We start from the raw sequence: 20,240 nt of genomic DNA, 5'->3' as shown, positions 1-20,240 counted from the left end.
TCAAGTTGTATGCCCCCAATATCATTCCCACTAACCAGCTTTTCAACATACAAATAATTTCTCCGCAGAAAAGTTCGCCGAAGAAAAGAGCAAGCATTTTCTACAGAAAAAGTATGAACGAAATCAAATCTGAACACAATGACAGTTAGTTCACCTCTGAGTTCACCCAAGTTCCAAAGTTACTGGACAAACTTAAGCCCATGCGTTGATTTAATAAATATACCATGAACAGTATAATAACACAATCTGGATAAGTGACTCAAATGAATAACATTTTTTCAATACATCATAGAAAAGTTTCTTTAACTTTGAAAAAAAATGTTTGATTCAAATGCTTTTGGATAATCACAAGGCGGAAATAAATTAAATTACATATTGTCTTTGTTTCAGTACGCACAACTCATCACTGAACACACATATATCAGGAATTGTAGGCACGGGTGATTTCAGACTATGGCAGCTCAGATGAAGACTGGTCATGTTCGTAAGAATTAATGAAATCTTGATAATCATCATGAGTATCTGTAGCAGAAAGTGTAGAATAATGATCTATTTCGGGGTATGAATGTTCTTGCTAAAAGACTGGTTGAATAGAGCCTAATCACTCAGCAAAAGCAGCTTGAGTTTAAAATCCAGTTTGTGAAGAATACGGCCAATTGAGTTTTTCTTGAAAAACGTGCTGGCATTCTTGCCACCAATGCCCAAGAAGACAATAATTGTTACATCTCGTCTAGCGTTTTGATTCTGAAATTTCGAGGTTCCTGTTTGGTTGCGAACGAGCCATTTGATTAAGATCTGAAAGTGATGAAGGTCGCCTGAAAAGCGATCCAGGAAATCACTACAAACCTGTTCCATACTTCTGCCATACATTAGCGACGGCGACATGGACACAACTCATTCCCTCTCCGCTACAACATTCCCCACAACATTTTGATGAAGAAATTGAGCATGTCATAGTTATCTAGAATGTGCTCTTGGAAGTCACTAAAGAACTCCAAATGCATTGAAATTGATAACAAAGAATAACACCAAGTTGCAAAATTGCAATCGACGATGCAATAAAAACTAGTTTAGATAGACAAAAATTTGCATAATGCAGCAGTGTAATTGAGGCCTATAACCAATTGAATTTCACCAACTCATCATAGGTAAATGCAAACAATTATCACATATACACAACATGTAAACATATATAGAAGCACTTTGATCCACTTTAATCAATCTAAATTTGCGATGCTATGAATATTTTCATACAACTCAATGCAATCACAAAAAAGAGTAATCTGTTTATAATACTGAACCTGATATATGCACAGTGATCCAGTGATTGATTTGGATGAAAAAAGTTCATTTGATAGATTCATTAATATTATTATTAGTAGTAGTAGTATTATCATATTATTTCTTTTGTTCCTATCAGTAATTTTTATGGAAAAGTACTTTGGACAAGTTAGATGATTTGTTCTATTATATTGCATTAAAAAAAATAATAATAATAAAATAAATTACAAATATTCAAGTTTTCTGAGATGAATTATGCTGATTGGATAATGAGGAATTGGAATTAAGACAAAACTTCCATTTCCGTCCTTCAATAGTAACAGAATATTCCATACTATTTAAAAACCGATTACACAATTCATATGGCACTGATTTCAATTACTAATTACACTCTTTTCTGTATAGATCTTTAAGGTTACTTCATCTCCTTTCAACTGTTATCATTCACCAATACTATTCTGCGTTCTGTTATACTACCGTATAACTCCTGCACTGTTGACAAGTGCTTCAGCGACTCCAACTTTAATCTTTGGCGTGTCCTTCAATTCAATTTAGACTTAAGTATTTTTATAGACCGACACCATCAGCTCAGTACACTCATAGTGCGTACCTATATAAATCATTCCCCACCACGAACTTGTTCCATACTTCTGCCATACATTAGCGACGGCGACATGGACACAACTCATTCCCTCTCCGCTACAACATTCCCCACTCCGCCAACATTCATGCACGCCAACAGCCTCACATTCGAACGCCACGCAACAAAACCTCACACGGACAACAATTCCTACAAAATCCTGCTTCGGTTCAGAAGCTTCATTTATTCAATCATACATTGACAGAGAGATCGTTCATCACGCTTTCCGCACCCTTCTGCTGTATCCCGGACGGTCAGTCCCCTCCCTGTGATAAGCATACTCACATAGCTGACGACCAATTCATCGTCTCCTACGTTCAAAGAATCGTCCTCCTAAACCAATCCCACTTACACCCTTCCCCCCACTCTCCCAACCAATGCCTCTCCCACCCGCCCCCTCCTAATCCCACTTCTATGTGTCTACAACACATTGTACGCACACTCCCGAGGTGCCACAGGATACCGCTTTCGGTCGTCGCAGTAATTGTAATGCAAGTACTTCGCCTTCACCTCCCGCAGCTGCCGAGTCTTCGTCTGCCCCATCTTCTGCACGTGATCCCCGGGCGCCGCCGCGAAACTCGTCTGACATTTCTCGATGCTCGCCGCGTCACCATTCTTCGCCACGCATCCCGCCAGCTTGAACCTGTCGTACGTCGTCACAAATGGAGCCGACGCCCAGTCCAACTTCACACGCCCTCCGTCCGTCGCCCAGCTGCTCCCATCCCACACGCTCAGGTACACTCCCATTGCACATTTCTTCGGATATTTGAACCCCGGAATCTCATTCTCCAGGTTCTTGAACATCCGAACCGGCATGCTGTCGATGTAGAACACCAGCAGGTCCTTGTTCCACTGGAAGTTGTAGAAGTGTGCCTCCTTCCTCGGGTCGAACCACAGCCGAATTTGCTGCTCCCGCCCGCCCACGCCATCCACGAAGATATTCGTGTGCAACAGGTAAGGCATCCCCGGCTTGTTCCCCAGAAACTCGAAGTCGAACTCGCAGTGCTTAGGTCCCGACGATGCCATCTGCACCAACCCGACCACTCACTGCTCAGCACCTCCACAACTTCCCCCCAACTCTCGCAATCTCCACATTACCCAACTCACCACCACCCACTCACATAGAATGTCGACACCACGCCCGCTGAATCTCCAGGCGGCATCTTGATGTACGCCCCATTCGCAGCGTACGTGTACTGCAGAGGCGATGCCATACCAGTGTAACCTGTTCACAACAACCGTCACCACATCCTTGCTCATCAGTAACACCGCAACCATTCTCGCCGCAACCGCAAACTTCACTCTACCCCCCCCCCCTCCCGCAAACACCACTACAACCACGCCTCCCAACATCCCACTCGTTTCCGCGCAGCTACCGTATCCCTGCCCGCGCCCCGCAACACCCAATTCTCATTTCTCAATTCTCAATCACCGCCGGACAATTCACGAGTACTCACTAGCTTTGGGGTCTTTCAGTATCAGTTTCACTCCGGTTCTATTTGGATACATCTCCGTCTGCTGGGGCGACCACTGTTTGAAGTCCTTGATACTGTCCGCTCGAGCGGCCACCCCCGCCACCAGCCACAACATCACCGCCGCTGCCACCCATCCGGAACTGCCCCGGACTGATCCCATTTGTGCGGAACCTGCGGTTGCACACACACCACATTACTATCCGCCACATCACTGCTGCACATGTGACTCCCACCTCCCGAGAGTGCTCACTCATCCCTTTCAAAAACTTAGCCTGCACAACCACACACACAACCCCAAACACTGCCTCAGCTGTCCCACCTGAAACCACTCAGCCGGCCGAGTGAGACACTAAACACCACAGATGCGCTGATTATCCTGCGATTAATATCCCTACTCTTTCACGACGTACACCGGAACGAATCGCTGCTCAACCAGATCGGGTCCGTGTGGTCTTCTAGACCATGTGTCTGGACCTCGACTTACTGCAACGCACAAGCTGCACTGTTTGCAGCTGAATGCCTGCTTCACTCCATCATCGTGCGTGTCCAGCGAACTACATAGTGCCAGAAGCTTGTGCAACTTGCGAGGATAGTGCAGGACATGGGTTGGATGCGCACCATCTACACTTCAAAGCGCGGCAAAAAGGATCCTGAATTTCAGCGAACACGTCACATGACCCCATGAGAATTCATCCTGCCGGACCTGATTCGTCGAAGCCACAGCGAAGTTTGATGGAACACAGTGCTTGTGAACTGGGAAGTGCTGAATGTGTGTAAATCCAGCCTCACCTCCATGTGCAACAATCGCAGTTTCCAGAGAGGATTGGCATTGTGTGGAGAGCTCAGGCATTTAGGATACCTCTGACCTGTCCCGACTCTGTGATTTTGGACTTTCCAAAACAATTCTACCTTCTTTTGTTGACCTCCCCCAAGCCAAAAATATAGCATAGAATCCGTTCACCTCTCTAGTAAATAAGTTATCAATTGGCCCCATGAGAGCTGTTCTGTGGTCAGATTTTTCATTTAAGCAAACAATCTTTGCTTAAGACATTCCTTGCGAATTCAGCCAGTTTCATACTATATAGTCTCGACGAGGACACAAGTGCTTAGGGATAGGTTGGAGGCAAAGCAATGATTTCTTATTAAATTTAAAGAAATGGGATGATGAGAAAGATAGAAGAGAAATATGGTATTACCTCCCACTCTATAGTAGAATATTCTGGACCTCACTGAAACAAACCTCACTGAAAGAAGTTGACAAATGGAAATTTGCAGCTTTGGAGTTGGAACAAAACATAGATGGGCAAAATTTATGTTAAAAGTTTGACAATATAAATCATACAGAAGGTGGAATTTTCTTCCTCCTTGAGGAGACAATCATACACAGTAGCTTAGCAACTAACATATTATAACTTTTTGGTCTTGTAATTATGCTTCATTCATCACTTATTTTTATATGATCTAATATCGTGGAATACCATTTACTTACCTTTGGTATCACTGGAGGGTGCACCTGCTGTGTGACAATTAATAGAATAAGAAAAAAAGAAATATGAATACATGAGCCTTGTGAAGAAGGTCGATTTTTTGGGATAGTAGGTAACGAACTTTCCTAGAGCTCTGTCGACCTGAAGAGTTCGCAAAATTCCATGAGATCAACTTGACATGTCCGGATGATTGCATTGCTTTCCAGTGATGAGATCGCTGGAACCTCAATGGTTGCTTGCGCTTCAATCTTGGAGCCACGCACCAGCGATTGAATCGAGAGCGGACTTTGACACTTTGCATCCATTGTCACGAAGCAGGACATCCATCACAACCTTGCCAGCCATGTCTATTATTATTACATGGAACTTGTCGACGCGGTGACCGATAAGATTCACGGAACGACCAAAAGCAATTCACGCTTGTTTCGCGGGTTCCGTCGTCTCTCAATACAGCATGCCACATTTGAGAAACTCTCAACGTGATCATATTGCATTCTTTCAGAGCTGGTTTGTGAAGGCTTTTAAAATCAGCCTAAGAGTTCGAAAGATTGCCAGACGAAGTCTCGTGACTTTCATTGACATAAATGTCATCAGATCTGTTGCACACCAACAAGCAATGGTTGACCCTATGATTAGTAAAAAAACAGTTGGAATGTGGATTTCTCTGTTGCTATGAGGCGCTGAAATAATGTTTAGGCCAGCCCTCTCGTTGCTCAGCTGGCAACAACTGACCTTGCTGCATGGCAAAGTTGGACACAAATTGACTCTGTATCCAGCTCAAGTACAACTCATGCCCAGGTTGACAAGCAATAGGTCCTGCTGTCCTGCAAATCGACTGTACACACACCATACTCCAAACCAGGCATCGAATCTTGGACAGATGGACCTGAAGAACTGGAAGTGGGTATTTGAGGAGAAGCTTGTAACGTAAATTTAGACGCAGAGAATCACCAATCGGGATCTGCTAATGGTGTTTAATGCGTAAACTTTTAATAGAAGTCAGCTTCTCAAGTTCACGAGAGGTTACTATGCTCAGAATTTGCAGCTTTGTGAGATGAAACGACGACTTTATTAAATTCAGTTGCTGAAGAATCGGCTGGCTGGAAAATGAGACAATGGGTTTCGAACCGTGAATGAGGTGAATGTGAATGTGACTTACATTCGCAGGCTGCATCAAAGGATAAAGCAAATTACAGCGAGGGAGTTGTTCTGTGAATTTCCTACTCCAGTAAATCTTGTAATTTTTAAGAGTCAACGTGCCGTAGTTGAAGTTTCGACAGAAAAGGAAAAAGTACAAGGCAAGTACTTTTACTTGCTTCATGACGTGACAAAATACATCCACCTTGACTATAGCAACCATAAAACGCGGATATGTGCTCTACTATTATCTATTAATTATGTTTTTAGGTTGAATTCTGAACACACATTTTTAATGAAGAGTTTTAAACGCCTTTGGTAAAGAATTCCGATATGTGTTTGGTGATCAATTTGTGATGATTTTAATGTTTCAATTTTTTTAGAATATTGCCATTGGCATGACGATAAATTCACATTCGCATGGTCAAGCTGAGTAGCTGTATTCAATAAATTTATGTGTTGAAAAGATACGAAATTCTGTCGACAGCACTACAGTTTGTCACTCTAAACAAAACTGATGAAGAATGTCATAATTTTCGGATATGTAGCAGTTAAAAACTGTAAAATTTGCATATTTCAGTAACTGTGCGAAATTTATTCTTCTCATCGATGGAAATTTTTGCATTCATTACGATTGGGAACTGGAGACTGCAAGAGTCTGTGATATCCATCACAGGAAAGGATTGCCCAATTCACCAACTGGTAACTGGTTGACTTTGATGAAACTAAAGTTCATTGTAGTCGCACAACTCGGGGAACTTTCCCTAAACTATTTTCAGATAAGACTTTGAATTTTAGAATCTCAACTGGAAAAGATTTATTGAGGGTGTCTTTCAATGAACCTTCACTCATTCCGAAATAGGGGGAGAATTTTTCTCTCCTTGGTCGAGATCATTCGTGAGCTGGCAAGGGAGGTATGTCTGGCCCGGTTGTTCGAAGCAAACCGTCCGAGGCTCGCCAGCTCCAACAGTTAGTGACCGATTTCGGAATCGGTCATTCGGTAGCCAAGCGTGCTCCCTATTGAACCAAATTAAACCGATCGGATTTTGCGATACGAATTACGGTCTTTGGAAATTGGCATCTCTTCCACCTGGAGCGGAGATTGCTTCATTACCAAGTTACGGCTTCTGTAGTTCATTCCGCATCTCTTGCAATAGTAGGTGGTCACTTTCAGAACCGGCACCCAACCTTGAATAAACTCTCTACTTTCGGCAAAATACCCACCCACCAAACGAGATTCGCAGGGTCAGTACTTCTCTTAAAATCATACCATTAATAACCTGAAAGGACCGGCACCAGTGCAGACCATTCTCACTCCCATCCACTCAATTTGAACAGCACTCAAGCCTCCTCATTCTTCTTTAGGCGACGTTGGGAGCGCATGAGGCTCACGCTTGTAAGAATAGGATGCGTCCATCCTGGCAGCATACGCCCCCGAGCATGTCACCACGGTCTTAACACTGATCGCTTTGAGGAAAAGCTGGTGATCAAAGTCACCACTGCTCGTGACGCCTGCGACACCGAGGAGCCTGCGGAGACTTGAGCGTCGCGCTGGTTGGTCCCATGGATTGCTTTCGATGATCGGCAACCAACTTCTCAGTGCCATCCCGACTTGTGGCCGAAGTGCATCCGCTGAAGCGTTCGCAATCTCCACAGCGGGGAAGCATATCGGGAGCAAGTTACAACCGAAAGTGAGTTTTTTATGCACCCATCGTGGGGATGAATCTTTTAGATGATTTGTCAGTTCTTCGTGGTTGAACGAATGATGCTGTATCGTCTCATTGAATTTGTTGCTCTGACATGTTTTAATTAACATGTTTTTAATGTAGGCTAATATTGTACCAAGGAGGATATACTTTGTGAACTTGATGACATCTCATGCCCTGTATTTTCGATGTGTGTTTGCTCCGAAATTCTTTTTAAAACACTATTTTTAATTGAGTACTTGTGGATAAAAATTGATTGTGCTCGGTCCACTACTAGGATTGGGTTCCAAAGATATTGTGGGTTCTAAAAGTGGCAATGCATTGCTAATATGTACTATGAGTGATTTTTGTTTTTGTTTTTATTGTTCTGTAGGGTTGTGGATGCTTATAATTCAGGTTTGATAGTGTCGTTGTGGTACTTATTGAACAAGTATATATATACTCTCTCACACACACACACACACACACATATATATATATATATAACACTAACTCACATGCAACTCTTAATAATAAAGAACTGACTGAGAATTACAATATCAAAGATTGTAATTTTTTACATGAAAATGTCTAAAATATTAATGAAAAAACTGAATGAAAACAAGTAATTGATAATCATTGGAACGTATTATCTTTAAAAAAAAAGCATTCAGATTAATTTAATAGGTCAGAAATATAATTAAAAAAAAAAAAAAACCTAGTAGCGGTATACAGTATACAGCTGAAAGTATGTTAGAAAAAATAATAAGATCAATAAGAAAATAATAATAATAGTAAATTTTATTTGGCTCATTGAATATCATTATTTGTGTTTGTGTGTTTGAATTAATAAAAGAAAAAAAAAGAAAAAAAAAAAAGGAAAGAATATAGCAGTAATGAACACTGTACACATGCACCTCGATGGATAATACAAAACTGAAGAACACGATTCATTATGACAGCACCTAAGCACTTCGTTACGATTTACTCAGATAATTTTCAAGTGAAAGATTTCATGAAACAGACTAATAGAAACTTCTCTAAATGAACTCAATATTATAGTTTCAAATTTCCATCCCAACTATATTGTTTTCGTAATATATTACAGAAATTGTCATGTATGAAGCTCTCAGTAATTTAATGATTACACGAAAAAAAACCAATTCTTAAAATATACCAAATACATCCACAAGTATGGATTGAATACACAGTAGCTGTATTTGTAAGCAAATTCGATAACACATACATTCCAAACACATGGCTCTAGATACAAGTTCATAAGTTGAGAGCACAATTCAAATTTATCCAATATTCTTCCTACAACGATGCACAGAAAACTCAAATGAAACCATAGCTTTACCATCGACAAGGCAAACGTTTCACAACCCAGATGTGAATTAAACAAACAGGCCGCCACACCGCCTCCACCCAACTTCAATGCAAACACAAACTGCAGTGGACAGTTATCAAACACGACAACTACTCTAACTCCATATAAAGACCTAGTATCCACCCAAATTACCCATACACTTGAAACCGCAACGCCCTTCAAACCAGCCCCTTGGATCATGAATCCAACCAGCATTAAACAACTCCATGGCTGCAAAAATCCATCAATCCAGAGCTGCACTTCACAAGATGACAATGATGCAGATGGAGGTGAGGCTGGATTTACACACATCCAGCTCTTTCCAGTTCACAAGCACTGTGTTCCATCAAACTTCGCTGTGGCTTCGACGAATCAGGTCCGGCAGGATGAATTCTCATGGGGTCATGTGACGTGTTCGCTGAAATTCAGGATCCTTTTTGCCGCGCTTTGAAGTGTAGATGGTGCGCATCCAACCCATGTCCTGCACTATCCTCGCAAGTTGCACAAGCTTCTGGCACTATGTAGTTCGCTGGACACGCACGATGATGGAGTGAAGCAGGCATTCAGCTGCAAACAGTGCAGCTTGTGCGTTGCAGTAAGTCGAGGTCCAGACACATGGTCTAGAAGACCACACGGACCCGATCTGGTTGAGCAGCGATTCGTTCCGGTGTACGTCGTGAAAGAGTAGGGATATTAATCGCAGGATAATCAGCGCATCTGTGGTGTTTAGTGTCTCACTCGGCCGGCTGAGTGGTTTCAGGTGGGACAGCTGAGGCAGTGTTTGGGGTTGTGTGTGTGGTTGTGCAGGCTAAGTTTTTGAAAGGGATGAGTGAGCACTCTCGGGAGGTGGGAGTCACATGTGCAGCAGTGATGTGGCGGATAGTAATGTGGTGTGTGTGCAACCGCAGGTTCCGCACAAATGGGATCAGTCCGGGGCAGTTCCGGATGGGTGGCAGCGGCGGTGATGTTGTGGCTGGTGGCGGGGGTGGCCGCTCGAGCGGACAGTATCAAGGACTTCAAACAGTGGTCGCCCCAGCAGACGGAGATGTATCCAAATAGAACCGGAGTGAAACTGATACTGAAAGACCCCAAAGCTAGTGAGTACTCGTGAATTGTCCGGCGGTGATTGAGAATTGAGAAATGAGAATTGGGTGTTGCGGGGCGCGGGCAGGGATACGGTAGCTGCGCGGAAACGAGTGGGATGTTGGGAGGCGTGGTTGTAGTGGTGTTTGCGGGAGGGGGGGGGGGTAGAGTGAAGTTTGCGGTTGCGGCGAGAATGGTTGCGGTGTTACTGATGAGCAAGGATGTGGTGACGGTTGTTGTGAACAGGTTACACTGGTATGGCATCGCCTCTGCAGTACACGTACGCTGCGAATGGGGCGTACATCAAGATGCCGCCTGGAGATTCAGCGGGCGTGGTGTCGACATTCTATGTGAGTGGGTGGTGGTGAGTTGGGTAATGTGGAGATTGCGAGAGTTGGGGGGAAGTTGTGGAGGTGCTGAGCAGTGAGTGGTCGGGTTGGTGCAGATGGCATCGTCGGGACCTAAGCACTGCGAGTTCGACTTCGAGTTTCTGGGGAACAAGCCGGGGATGCCTTACCTGTTGCACACGAATATCTTCGTGGATGGCGTGGGCGGGCGGGAGCAGCAAATTCGGCTGTGGTTCGACCCGAGGAAGGAGGCACACTTCTACAACTTCCAGTGGAACAAGGACCTGCTGGTGTTCTACATCGACAGCATGCCGGTTCGGATGTTCAAGAACCTGGAGAATGAGATTCCGGGGTTCAAATATCCGAAGAAATGTGCAATGGGAGTGTACCTGAGCGTGTGGGATGGGAGCAGCTGGGCGACGGACGGAGGGCGTGTGAAGTTGGACTGGGCGTCGGCTCCATTTGTGACGACGTACGACAGGTTCAAGCTGGCGGGATGCGTGGCGAAGAATGGTGACGCGGCGAGCATCGAGAAATGTCAGACGAGTTTCGCGGCGGCGCCCGGGGATCACGTGCAGAAGATGGGGCAGACGAAGACTCGGCAGCTGCGGGAGGTGAAGGCGAAGTACTTGCATTACAATTACTGCGACGACCGAAAGCGGTATCCTGTGGCACCTCGGGAGTGTGCGTACAATGTGTTGTAGACACATAGAAGTGGGATTAGGAGGGGGCGGGTGGGAGAGGCATTGGTTGGGAGAGTGGGGGGAAGGGTGTAAGTGGGATTGGTTTAGGAGGACGATTCTTTGAACGTAGGAGACGATGAATTGGTCGTCAGCTATGTGAGTATGCTTATCACAGGGAGGGGACTGACCGTCCGGGATACAGCAGAAGGGTGCGGAAAGCGTGATGAACGATCTCTCTGTCAATGTATGATTGAATAAATGAAGCTTCTGAACCGAAGCAGGATTTTGTAGGAATTGTTGTCCGTGTGAGGTTTTGTTGCGTGGCGTTCGAATGTGAGGCTGTTGGCGTGCATGAATGTTGGCGGAGTGGGGAATGTTGTAGCGGAGAGGGAATGAGTTGTGTCCATGTCGCCGTCGCTAATGTATGGCAGAAGTATGGAACAAGTTCGTGGTGGGGAATGATTTATATAGGTACGCACTATGAGTGTACTGAGCTGATGGTGTCGGTCTATAAAAATACTTAAGTCTAAATTGAATTGAAGGACACGCCAAAGATTAAAGTTGGAGTCGCTGAAGCACTTGTCAACAGTGCAGGAGTTATACGGTAGTATAACAGAACGCAGAATAGTATTGGTGAATGATAACAGTTGAAAGGAGATGAAGTAACCTTAAAGATCTATACAGAAAAGAGTGTAATTAGTAATTGAAATCAGTGCCATATGAATTGTGTAATCGGTTTTTAAATAGTATGGAATATTCTGTTACTATTGAAGGACGGAAATGGAAGTTTTGTCTTAATTCCAATTCCTCATTATCCAATCAGCATAATTCATCTCAGAAAACTTGAATATTTGTAATTTATTTTATTATTATTATTTTTTTTAATGCAATATAATAGAACAAATCATCTAACTTGTCCAAAGTACTTTTCCATAAAAATTACTGATAGGAACAAAAGAAATAATATGATAATACTACTACTACTAATAATAATATTAATGAATCTATCAAATGAACTTTTTTCATCCAAATCAATCACTGGATCACTGTGCATATATCAGGTTCAGTATTATAAACAGATTACTCTTTTTTGTGATTGCATTGAGTTGTATGAAAATATTCATAGCATCGCAAATTTAGATTGATTAAAGTGGATCAAAGTGCTTCTATATATGTTTACATGTTGTGTATATGTGATAATTGTTTGCATTTACCTATGATGAGTTGGTGAAATTCAATTGGTTATAGGCCTCAATTACACTGCTGCATTATGCAAATTTTTGTCTATCTAAACTAGTTTTTATTGCATCGTCGATTGCAATTTTGCAACTTGGTGTTATTCTTTGTTATCAATTTCAATGCATTTGGAGTTCTTTAGTGACTTCCAAGAGCACATTCTAGATAACTATGACATGCTCAATTTCTTCATCAAAAACCACACAGTGTCATATATTAAATATTTCAGTAAAAAATAAACATGTATTTTTAATTTTTTATAAATAATAAGATGATCATTAACAGATAATTTCTTTAAATCTTTTCTTTAAAATCTTTGTTTAAGTACATTTTTTTATGTTTAAATTAAAACATAATTAATTCTATTCAAAAGTCAATGTAGATGTAATAGACTCAATTCTGCACCGTATTAATGCCTTTAAAACATTTTGTATAAATTAGAAGAAATCTAAAAATCCTATTGATCTAATATTATGCTATTGATAAAAATAGAATTATTTATAAGTAAATAAATTATGCTTAATAAATTTGATAAAAATATTTTAAAAAATCAATTACTAAAGCAATTAATAGAATTACAAACTAAAGATTGTTCTACAAGTGGTGGTGAGAAGAGGTGCCTCTTGCCTTGCCTTCGTTTATATTATAACACCTTGGTAATACAGAGACTTCAACAGAAATCTCCATGAAATTTAAGAAACTTTCTATAAAATCTCTTAAAAGAGTTGAGAAGATCAAGAGATTATAAAACACTTAGATAGAAACTTTATGAAAGTTTTATAAAACATTGTGAAAGGTTTTTCAAATTACAATGTTTTATTTGTTTGTTGTACTTATTCATGCACATCATCATTCGTTTAAATCATAGATTTTCAGATTTAGGTTTTTCTTTGGGACAAAGCATATGAAATAAAGAATCCATCTACTAAAGAAAAAGAAATAAATTTAAAGTTTCTGAAAGTAAAGAAGTTTTAAAGTATCTACATATCTTAACCAAGCATGTGTTTTTATGACTGATTGGTTTTGCAAAAGACTTGAACGTCATAACTCGATCAGACAACCTTAGAATCTATCAACCTAATACAGGATTCAAAAACCCTTCATTGTTGTGCAAAAAAATCCCAACTATTCTGTCAACATAACAATCTAATGTGGATTCACAATTTAAAACCATAGATGACCCATGAAAGTTGGTTTCAATATGTGAAAGGAATTTTACATTTTCAATGTTGAAACTGAGTATTTTCCTTTCTACCATACTTCCGTTCCAATCTGCATGCAAGGGTTTTGTGTAATTGGCAATAGGGTGAACGAACAGAAAATTCATCATCAAACTCCATTTTCATGTTCAGCATGGGCACTCTTCTCTTTGTGGGCTATGTTACTGCTCCCGTTCAAGGCCCCAGAAGGAATTATGCAAACATGGTCCGTTTCAATTCACACAACATGCGCGTGATCAGCTGAATCGCAGACGAAGGTGGCTGTGGTGAGTCGCTTCGCAAGATCAGGTTGAGCATTGAGATACTTAGCACGCACATACTTTTCAGCTTCCCCTGCCAAATCTGCTGCCAAAGTGTTGGTAAATCTCGACACTGCTATAAAACCACTCTAAAACTGGGGTAAACTAAGCACTTTGTTGCGACTGGGGATGGCAAGTTCCGTCCAGAACGAGACGTTTATCCCATCTAAGTCATAAATTACAAGCATGAATGACACATTCATTATGTTTCTCTAACTGGTATTACAGTATATATGTTCAGATAGTAGGTAAAGGAAGTGGAATCGCTATCAGAGACTCAACCTGTTGCCACAAGTGCCACACAGCACCCTCGAAAACCAGCTCCACTGAAACGTGCACCATACACCCCAGGAGCCTGTGCAAGGATGTCACGTAACTGCACCAATGGTTCGCAACCTGAAATCGAAGGAGCATTCAGGTGGCCCCAGCACAAAATTGAGTTCAAAGAGCACTAATGTTTTACAAACGCAAACTTTAACTCTGACGATTTCTCACACCACATTTGTGAAATGTGCATTTCATCGCATATGATAAAATTCTGCTTCTTCAAGCTGGAAAAACTATCATCGTTGACGCTTGTTCTATCACAAGACACCAGCCTAGGTTTACATTGCTCTCACTCTTAAGTGTGCTCCCAGCTTTTCATGAACATAGTCAAAGTTGAAATTAGGAAATAGATTGTAACTGCTATTAGTTCAGATCGCATCATTCAGCCAAATGTAAAAACAAAAGCTCCAGCGCTTCCTACACGAATGTTCACATCTAGAGTCAATTTCAACACTAGTGCAATAGCGACACACTCAATGGACATTCTATAGTAAGCAGTCACTTACCACATTCATAATTATGGATTGAACTCAAGCCTGATTGTGATATCAGCCGACCAAATTCAGGTAGGTTTCCTTGAGACCAAGCATCAATCCCTGTCCCAAGACGAGTAGATCATCGGCGAAGGAGAAAATTACACCACCGTATGGGACAATAATTACATCAATAGTTACAAGCCTGACTTCCAGAAGACATTACGCAATCTATTGTCTAATATAAAACACAATAAAAGAGCGATGATAAAGTTGATGCATGATAGATGCCTCTAGCTTTGATGCCGAAAAAATTACCTGCAAATACTCTAGCGTTCTCAGAAAAGAAGTGTAAAGCTCGCTTGGCAAGTTCTCCTTCCAACAAATCCTGCCGCACACACATAGGAACGTATCGTTTAGCAGGGCAACAACCCCTTCTCCACAACTAAGACCAACGGAAGTCATATTAGAGACCGAATGGGGTGCTAATTTAACACTGTGACGAAAGCAGAACGTACACATTGTGTAGGAGTTTTGTATGCACGCTACAGATAACCATTTCACAAACTGTTCTTCAGTGCTCCGAGAATACGAGACCTTATGATCGAACACGAGCTTGGTCACGAGGATCTTACTTTATGAGCTTCGTACTCGTCCACAGAAACTGAAAATACGGTGCATGCCGATTTATTGCACACAATGCAATCATTGACATTTTAGAAGGTGTAGCATAGAGAAATAAATTAGAAGCTCAGGTCTTCTATATGTTCAACCACATATTTCTCAGCATGAAGTTGTCTGAGATGCAAATATATTATATTTAACCGTACGGGACATCACACTGATCGCAGGGCAGGAAACGTGAAGTAATACGTATCATGAAAGACGAGGAGATCAATTTGTACATCAAGTTTAGTTCAGACCATATATTAAAAAGACATACTTTTAAACTATTCAAGACCATTAAATACCATTGAAAGACACTTACCATTGCATAGCAGAGGTTCACAATCTCCTCGACCAACAGCTCTGGAGCACATTTACCTGAGTGAGTCAAGTTCGACGATTGCATTTTAAACCGAATCTAGCTGCAGTGCATTCCATCTCTATTCCTCTATACGGGCTTATTTGAATAAAAAATGGTTGAAAGTTTATCATGCTAGTGAAGTACCTAAGCAGAACTGTTGCGGCCTCTTGACACTCAGCTACTCGTAAATTGTACCCTGGTTTACTTGAAAGCGCATGCTGTAGGCCAGAGAAAGCCAGAAGAATCTTGTAATCACCCTCATTCTTCCCATACCACGGTGGTTGAACCAACTCGTACATTCTTCTCTGGTAATTGACAGAAGTATCCATTTTGTCATGGAAATGGAGAAAGGAGCTCTTGAAAAAACGATTGAAGGGAGCCATTTTAAAATTTCGTGACTAAACATTACAATGTTATGGGATTTATGTAGCAAAAAACAGAAGCTGGGAAAAGATAAAAGCGAAAGTAGGTTCGCAAAACCTCGCAATGAATGGCAGTGAGAGAGTGGCGCTGTGACAACAATATTGCTGATTGGTCTAATATTCCATTCTTCAGGCCCAGATACTCATTTTCAATCAATCTACTACACACAACTGGATAATTAGTCCCGCAAAAAGGATGATCCAACACACTGACCGCCACTTCCATAGTTCTACAGCTTGTTAACTTCGCCAGTAAGCAGACAAAAATCATGCACTAAAGATATTCACAATAGTTCACACAATTCGCAACTTCGAATACAGCAACACGTGGCTTGTCGAGGACACCTAATTTTGATAAGTTTCAATGTCATTTTGAAGTCGAGCCATAAACCGTTCTGAAGGATTACACATTTCAAATCGATGGTAAGCCCAGAATCCAAGCAGGAGAGGAACAACCTGTCCAGCTCAATGTTATCCTCTGCAGTGACTTTCAGTCCGTTTGCACTTTCCAGAGCTAGTAAGAAAGCAACTCCAACCTGCAGGACATAAATTAGTGCAATCGAATGCTGACAGGCCTTCCGAGTTTGAAACGTAATGTGTACCATCTTTTTTGGTGTCATGATTGTCGCAAAAATCAATTACAGTAAATAAAATTAAAATTAAAATTAAAACAAAAGGAAAATAGAAACCACTAAGATATTGAGGAGAGCAATATCTAAAGACTCACAGCAGCTGAGGAACTGACACCACATCCTTCAAACCCTGCCGATCCTTCCAAAAATCCTGTAATCCCCTGCCATACGTTAACTGAAACATCAGATAAGGAACTCACCCTAAACATTCAGAAGCATCGCCATTTTCTCATCAACATGCTCAAAAGGCTCAACAAAGTCGAAATGAGGCAGTTGACCTAGTGCGCTTCTGACTCAAAGTAGGAAACTAAGTTAGAAAAGAGCATCATTTTATCAGTTCTTTATGGCTACTTGCATGATCGAATCGAAGAATAATACTAGTATACAAAGCATATAAACCCATCATTAATATGTCCACATAAGTCGTATTGCAAAACCACAGGGTGAATTCTTCAGAAGATGAATTCTAGAAGCCTCATCTTCAAACACCATGGTTACAGCACCGAATTTTGTTGAATTGACAACGGTACAGGTCTAACCTGAGATAGTTTGTACCCTTTCTTTTGAAGGGCTAGAACCGCACCCCGAGAAAAGTTGCCCCATGCACCTTCTTCCATAGAGTACTCGTCGGTTTTAATGTTAGAAGCCCCATCATTGTACTTCTTTGGGGGAACGCTGTCAAGACTGCAATAAAAACCGGATTCTACAAGCATGTTTAACACTGATGTTCAAATTCAGTACCATCACCATCTTCGGAAATAAGGGACGCATATTAACACCAGTACAAAATATGGCCTCAGTAACACGAAGAAGACCGTTCTAGAAAGAAATTAATGTCGTTAATGAGAAGGCACGATGGGCAGAACAAGTGTAACGTCATGCGATTTTGCGCACCTGAATCGGACTTCCCCAAAAAATTGACCAGACAGAAGGCGCATCTGTGACCATAAAGGATCCACCCATACATTAGTTTAGCTGAATATTGGCCAACCGCTGTTTAGCTCATTCAGGAATTATGTCATAACAAATCAAGTACATATTTTCAGAAGGCAAGACATGAATTAAACAGGTAGGAGCAAAGACGCAAAACTTAGTGGTCTGCAGGGCCAGCTAAGTGAGTAAAAGGAAAGCACCAAATACTGAAAAGTGCTCTGGAACCCTATAGCAGTCGTCCAGATGTTTCCGCACCAACTAACTTAAAACACATCACCCAAATCACGATTTAAGAAGTGCAAGTATCAAAACCTTGATTTTGTTACTTGAACTTACATTGACCATCGTATGGCTGAGAATTCTATGCTTCGGTGACTAGAAACTGATGCATGAAGAAGTAATCAATTGATTGTGGGAGCGTATGAGTATCACCTCCAGATTTCCAGAGGGTACAAATCCCAGCAGAACACCTTGACTTATTGCCATGGCTGTCACAGAACCACCCTGAAACCATAGCCAAGTTCCATGTATGCTTCATTACAGAATTCGAATGCAACAATGCTTATGTCAATAATTAATGTCAGTGGTGTAATTCGGGAAGTACAGCCAGATAGTTGCATTACAGGGGTGAGTCATGCCTGGTGATCAATGTGGGCACCTAAGGGACATATGCGATAGGGCGACACTGCTACCCTCACATCCTTGTCTTCGGCTGTTGCCATGGATGCCACTTCCTTCTTCACCTTCGCCAACTAAAACTCATGCCAAGCGCAGAAGACAAAAACAATCATCCCCAATTTATAAACCAACAAGCATCATAAGCATACATAAATCTATAACGCAAATGTTCTATTCACAACCAACACACGTCCCAAGCTCCTCACCAATCTAAAAAAATGCACACAAATTCTAACGCGGTATCTTTACCAGTGAAGGAGACGGCCACGACGACGCCATCGCAGCTCCACTTGGCCTCCCAATGAAGAATCCACAATCCACTTCGAACTAAAAGCCCAACAACTCCCTGTATAAAGCACGCAGAATGCCTCGGTCACACAAAACTTCCAAACCCTTCTGAAGTCCAGAAATTCCTCGTTGAAATCACGTCCACCATGCAAGTAGGACTCAACCTCCGGCATATGGGGACATGAAAATGGAGAGACACACGCAGGATTTGCAACAGTTCTCCGGAGGGACGGAAAGCCGTGACCCCAAAATAATTGTAAAATACATACATGTGGAATTCTGAGTCTTCGTGCGATCAATACATTCAGCGATTGTCAGTGGAAATTGGGCTGTGAATGTGACGATAGAAAATCATCGCCCGGCACTCACTTTCCAGCGCCACTCGCGTTGCCACTCTGTCGCGCGTTTGCGTTGGCGTCAAGAGTGGTTTATTTCCTGCGCCTCTGACGCGCGTCTGCGTTATCGACATAAATTGTTCTAGAGTCAAGGATAGTGATAAATATATGGAAATGGAAATACAACCTTCAAGAAATGGAATGTTTCAATATTTTTTACATGAAAAAAATTTTGTGACACTTTTTTTATATTACATTTCATGCAAGCGTATATATATGTGTATATGTCTTCTTTTATGTAAAAATTATTGAAATATCAAAATTTGGTATAAAGAGTGAGAATGTGTTTACACTATCTTGGAAATTGTAACAAAATAAATAAACAATCTATGTTTATTTGCAACATACAAAATCATTTAAATCATTTAAACTAACAAAATTTAATTTTCATGATATATAATATTTTGTTTTACGAGACCCAAGCTCCAAGCTATTAACTAGATCCAAGCTTTTACTAAATTTATCTAAGCTTTTTCAAAATTGGTCCAATCATCCTAACCATCATGAAAACAAAATAACATCTATATTCATATTTATTTTTCCACTATTGGATTCAAAACCAATGGAAATCAACCACATTCATCTATCATAGACATAAATATTTATCTAAATAAAAAGTATTGGGTAAAAGGTAAATATAGGCAAATTTGATATTATTTTGTCGCAAAGCTTTTTAGAAGCTTCATAAACACATATTTATCTTTATACATATTTATAATTGATTGGTAGGTTAGAAACATGGTCAACAAATTAGCCATGTGTCACACATGTGGATAGTTTGTAATACAGCTTATAATATGGCATGCATATAAGAAACTTGCCTTGTAAGTTAAGACACATGTCTCACAAATTGGACATGTGTTGGAGGTCTTATAGGACGTCATTATATAGCTCTTAGTTGGATAGTATATATAAAGACAAGATTAAAGGTTTTTTTATTCTTTTTAATGCCTTTGTAGTCTTTAGGCTTGTTTCAAGATTTTTTAGTCTTATTATCTTTGGCAATAGTTATTCTAGTTTAATATTATATAATATTTGAGTGATTCTTTAATATTTTCAAGTAATACAAGACTGTATTGATCTTTTACTTCTCTAGGATTCATGTCTTTGATAATTTAATAAG

At 41.0% G+C, this 20,240-nt stretch overlaps 3 protein-coding genes and 1 long non-coding RNA gene across 7 annotated transcripts; 2 read left to right on the top strand and 2 right to left on the bottom strand.

The window, feature by feature from the left end:
• Nucleotides 1-2,068: 2,068 nt before the first annotated feature.
• Nucleotides 2,069-3,912, bottom strand: LOC112275631 (xyloglucan endotransglucosylase protein 7). Its single transcript, XM_024506169.3, has 4 exons — nt 3,716-3,912; nt 3,379-3,567; nt 3,043-3,146; nt 2,069-2,947 (listed from the first exon to the last, which is right to left on the bottom strand). The coding sequence occupies exons 2-4, from the start codon at nt 3,554-3,556 to the stop codon at nt 2,342-2,344; spliced, it is 888 nt and encodes a 295-aa protein (XP_024361937.1). The 5' UTR covers nt 3,557-3,567; nt 3,716-3,912; the 3' UTR covers nt 2,069-2,341.
• Nucleotides 3,913-7,573: 3,661 nt separating this feature from the next.
• LOC149986529 (uncharacterized) lies at nt 7,574-7,947 on the top strand. The gene is made up of 2 exons (XR_016500183.1): nt 7,574-7,711; nt 7,850-7,947. It is a non-coding gene; the product is annotated as an uncharacterized LOC149986529 (long non-coding RNA).
• A 1,690-nt stretch (nt 7,948-9,637) lies between these two features.
• On the top strand, nt 9,638-11,481 carry LOC112275634 (xyloglucan endotransglucosylase protein 7). The gene is made up of 4 exons (XM_024506174.3): nt 9,638-9,834; nt 9,983-10,171; nt 10,404-10,507; nt 10,603-11,481. The coding sequence occupies exons 2-4, from the start codon at nt 9,994-9,996 to the stop codon at nt 11,206-11,208; spliced, it is 888 nt and encodes a 295-aa protein (XP_024361942.1). The 5' UTR covers nt 9,638-9,834; nt 9,983-9,993; the 3' UTR covers nt 11,209-11,481.
• A 2,119-nt stretch (nt 11,482-13,600) lies between these two features.
• Nucleotides 13,601-19,056, bottom strand: LOC112275476 (galacturonokinase). Of its 4 annotated transcripts, none has more exons than XM_024505823.3 (15): nt 18,684-19,056; nt 18,395-18,508; nt 18,093-18,260; nt 17,718-17,761; nt 17,363-17,507; nt 16,919-16,984; nt 16,537-16,727; nt 16,250-16,349; nt 15,914-16,074; nt 15,731-15,771; nt 15,378-15,406; nt 15,061-15,130; nt 14,776-14,865; nt 14,225-14,338; nt 13,601-13,985 (listed from the first exon to the last, which is right to left on the bottom strand). In XM_024505823.3, exons 3-15 carry the CDS (start codon nt 18,099-18,101, stop codon nt 13,861-13,863), a joined length of 1,185 nt encoding a protein of 394 aa, XP_024361591.1. In that variant the 5' UTR covers nt 18,102-18,260; nt 18,395-18,508; nt 18,684-19,056; the 3' UTR covers nt 13,601-13,860. The 4 variants fall into 4 exon arrangements, with proteins under 4 accessions (XP_024361591.1, XP_090102522.1, XP_024361590.1 ...); XM_090246396.1 differs by having other exon boundaries at nt 16,648-16,727; XM_024505822.3 differs by having other exon boundaries at nt 16,648-16,727; nt 18,189-18,260; nt 18,684-19,030.
• Nucleotides 19,057-20,240: the final 1,184 nt, after the last annotated feature.

This window comes from Physcomitrium patens, chromosome 23 (genome assembly GCF_059467195.1).
Source record: "Physcomitrium patens ecotype Gransden chromosome 23, ASM5946719v1, whole genome shotgun sequence".
NCBI classification, from domain to species: Eukaryota; Viridiplantae; Streptophyta; class Bryopsida; order Funariales; family Funariaceae; genus Physcomitrium; species Physcomitrium patens.
The sequence above is the reverse complement of the archived record's forward strand: the minus strand, read 5'-3'. Positions and strand labels throughout refer to the sequence as shown.

What these genes read in the sequence shown, in the direction of transcription:
- LOC112275631 (XM_024506169.3), bottom strand. Translation starts at nt 3,556, where the DNA reads ATGGGATCAGTCCGGGGCAGTTCCGGATGGGTGGCAGCGGCGGTGATG. An exon ending in ACTGAAAGACCCCAAAGCTA is followed by an intron (nt 3,147 to 3,378) that starts GTGAGTACTCGT and finishes TGTTGTGAACAG; the next exon opens with GTTACACTGGTATGGCATCG. An exon ending in GCGTGGTGTCGACATTCTAT is followed by an intron (nt 2,948 to 3,042) that starts GTGAGTGGGTGG and finishes GGGTTGGTGCAG; the next exon opens with ATGGCATCGTCGGGACCTAA.
- LOC112275634 (XM_024506174.3), top strand. Translation starts at nt 9,994, where the DNA reads ATGGGATCAGTCCGGGGCAGTTCCGGATGGGTGGCAGCGGCGGTGATG. An exon ending in ACTGAAAGACCCCAAAGCTA is followed by an intron (nt 10,172 to 10,403) that starts GTGAGTACTCGT and finishes TGTTGTGAACAG; the next exon opens with GTTACACTGGTATGGCATCG. An exon ending in GCGTGGTGTCGACATTCTAT is followed by an intron (nt 10,508 to 10,602) that starts GTGAGTGGGTGG and finishes GGGTTGGTGCAG; the next exon opens with ATGGCATCGTCGGGACCTAA.
- LOC112275476 (XM_024505821.3), bottom strand. Translation starts at nt 18,713, where the DNA reads ATGGCGTCGTCGTGGCCGTCTCCTTCACTG. An exon ending in GTGTCAGTTCCTCAGCTGCT is followed by an intron (nt 16,728 to 16,918) that starts GTGAGTCTTTAG and finishes TATGTCCTGCAG; the next exon opens with GTTGGAGTTGCTTTCTTACT. An exon ending in ACGAGTACGAAGCTCATAAA is followed by an intron (nt 15,131 to 15,377) that starts GTAAGATCCTCG and finishes TGTGTGCGGCAG; the next exon opens with GATTTGTTGGAAGGAGAACT.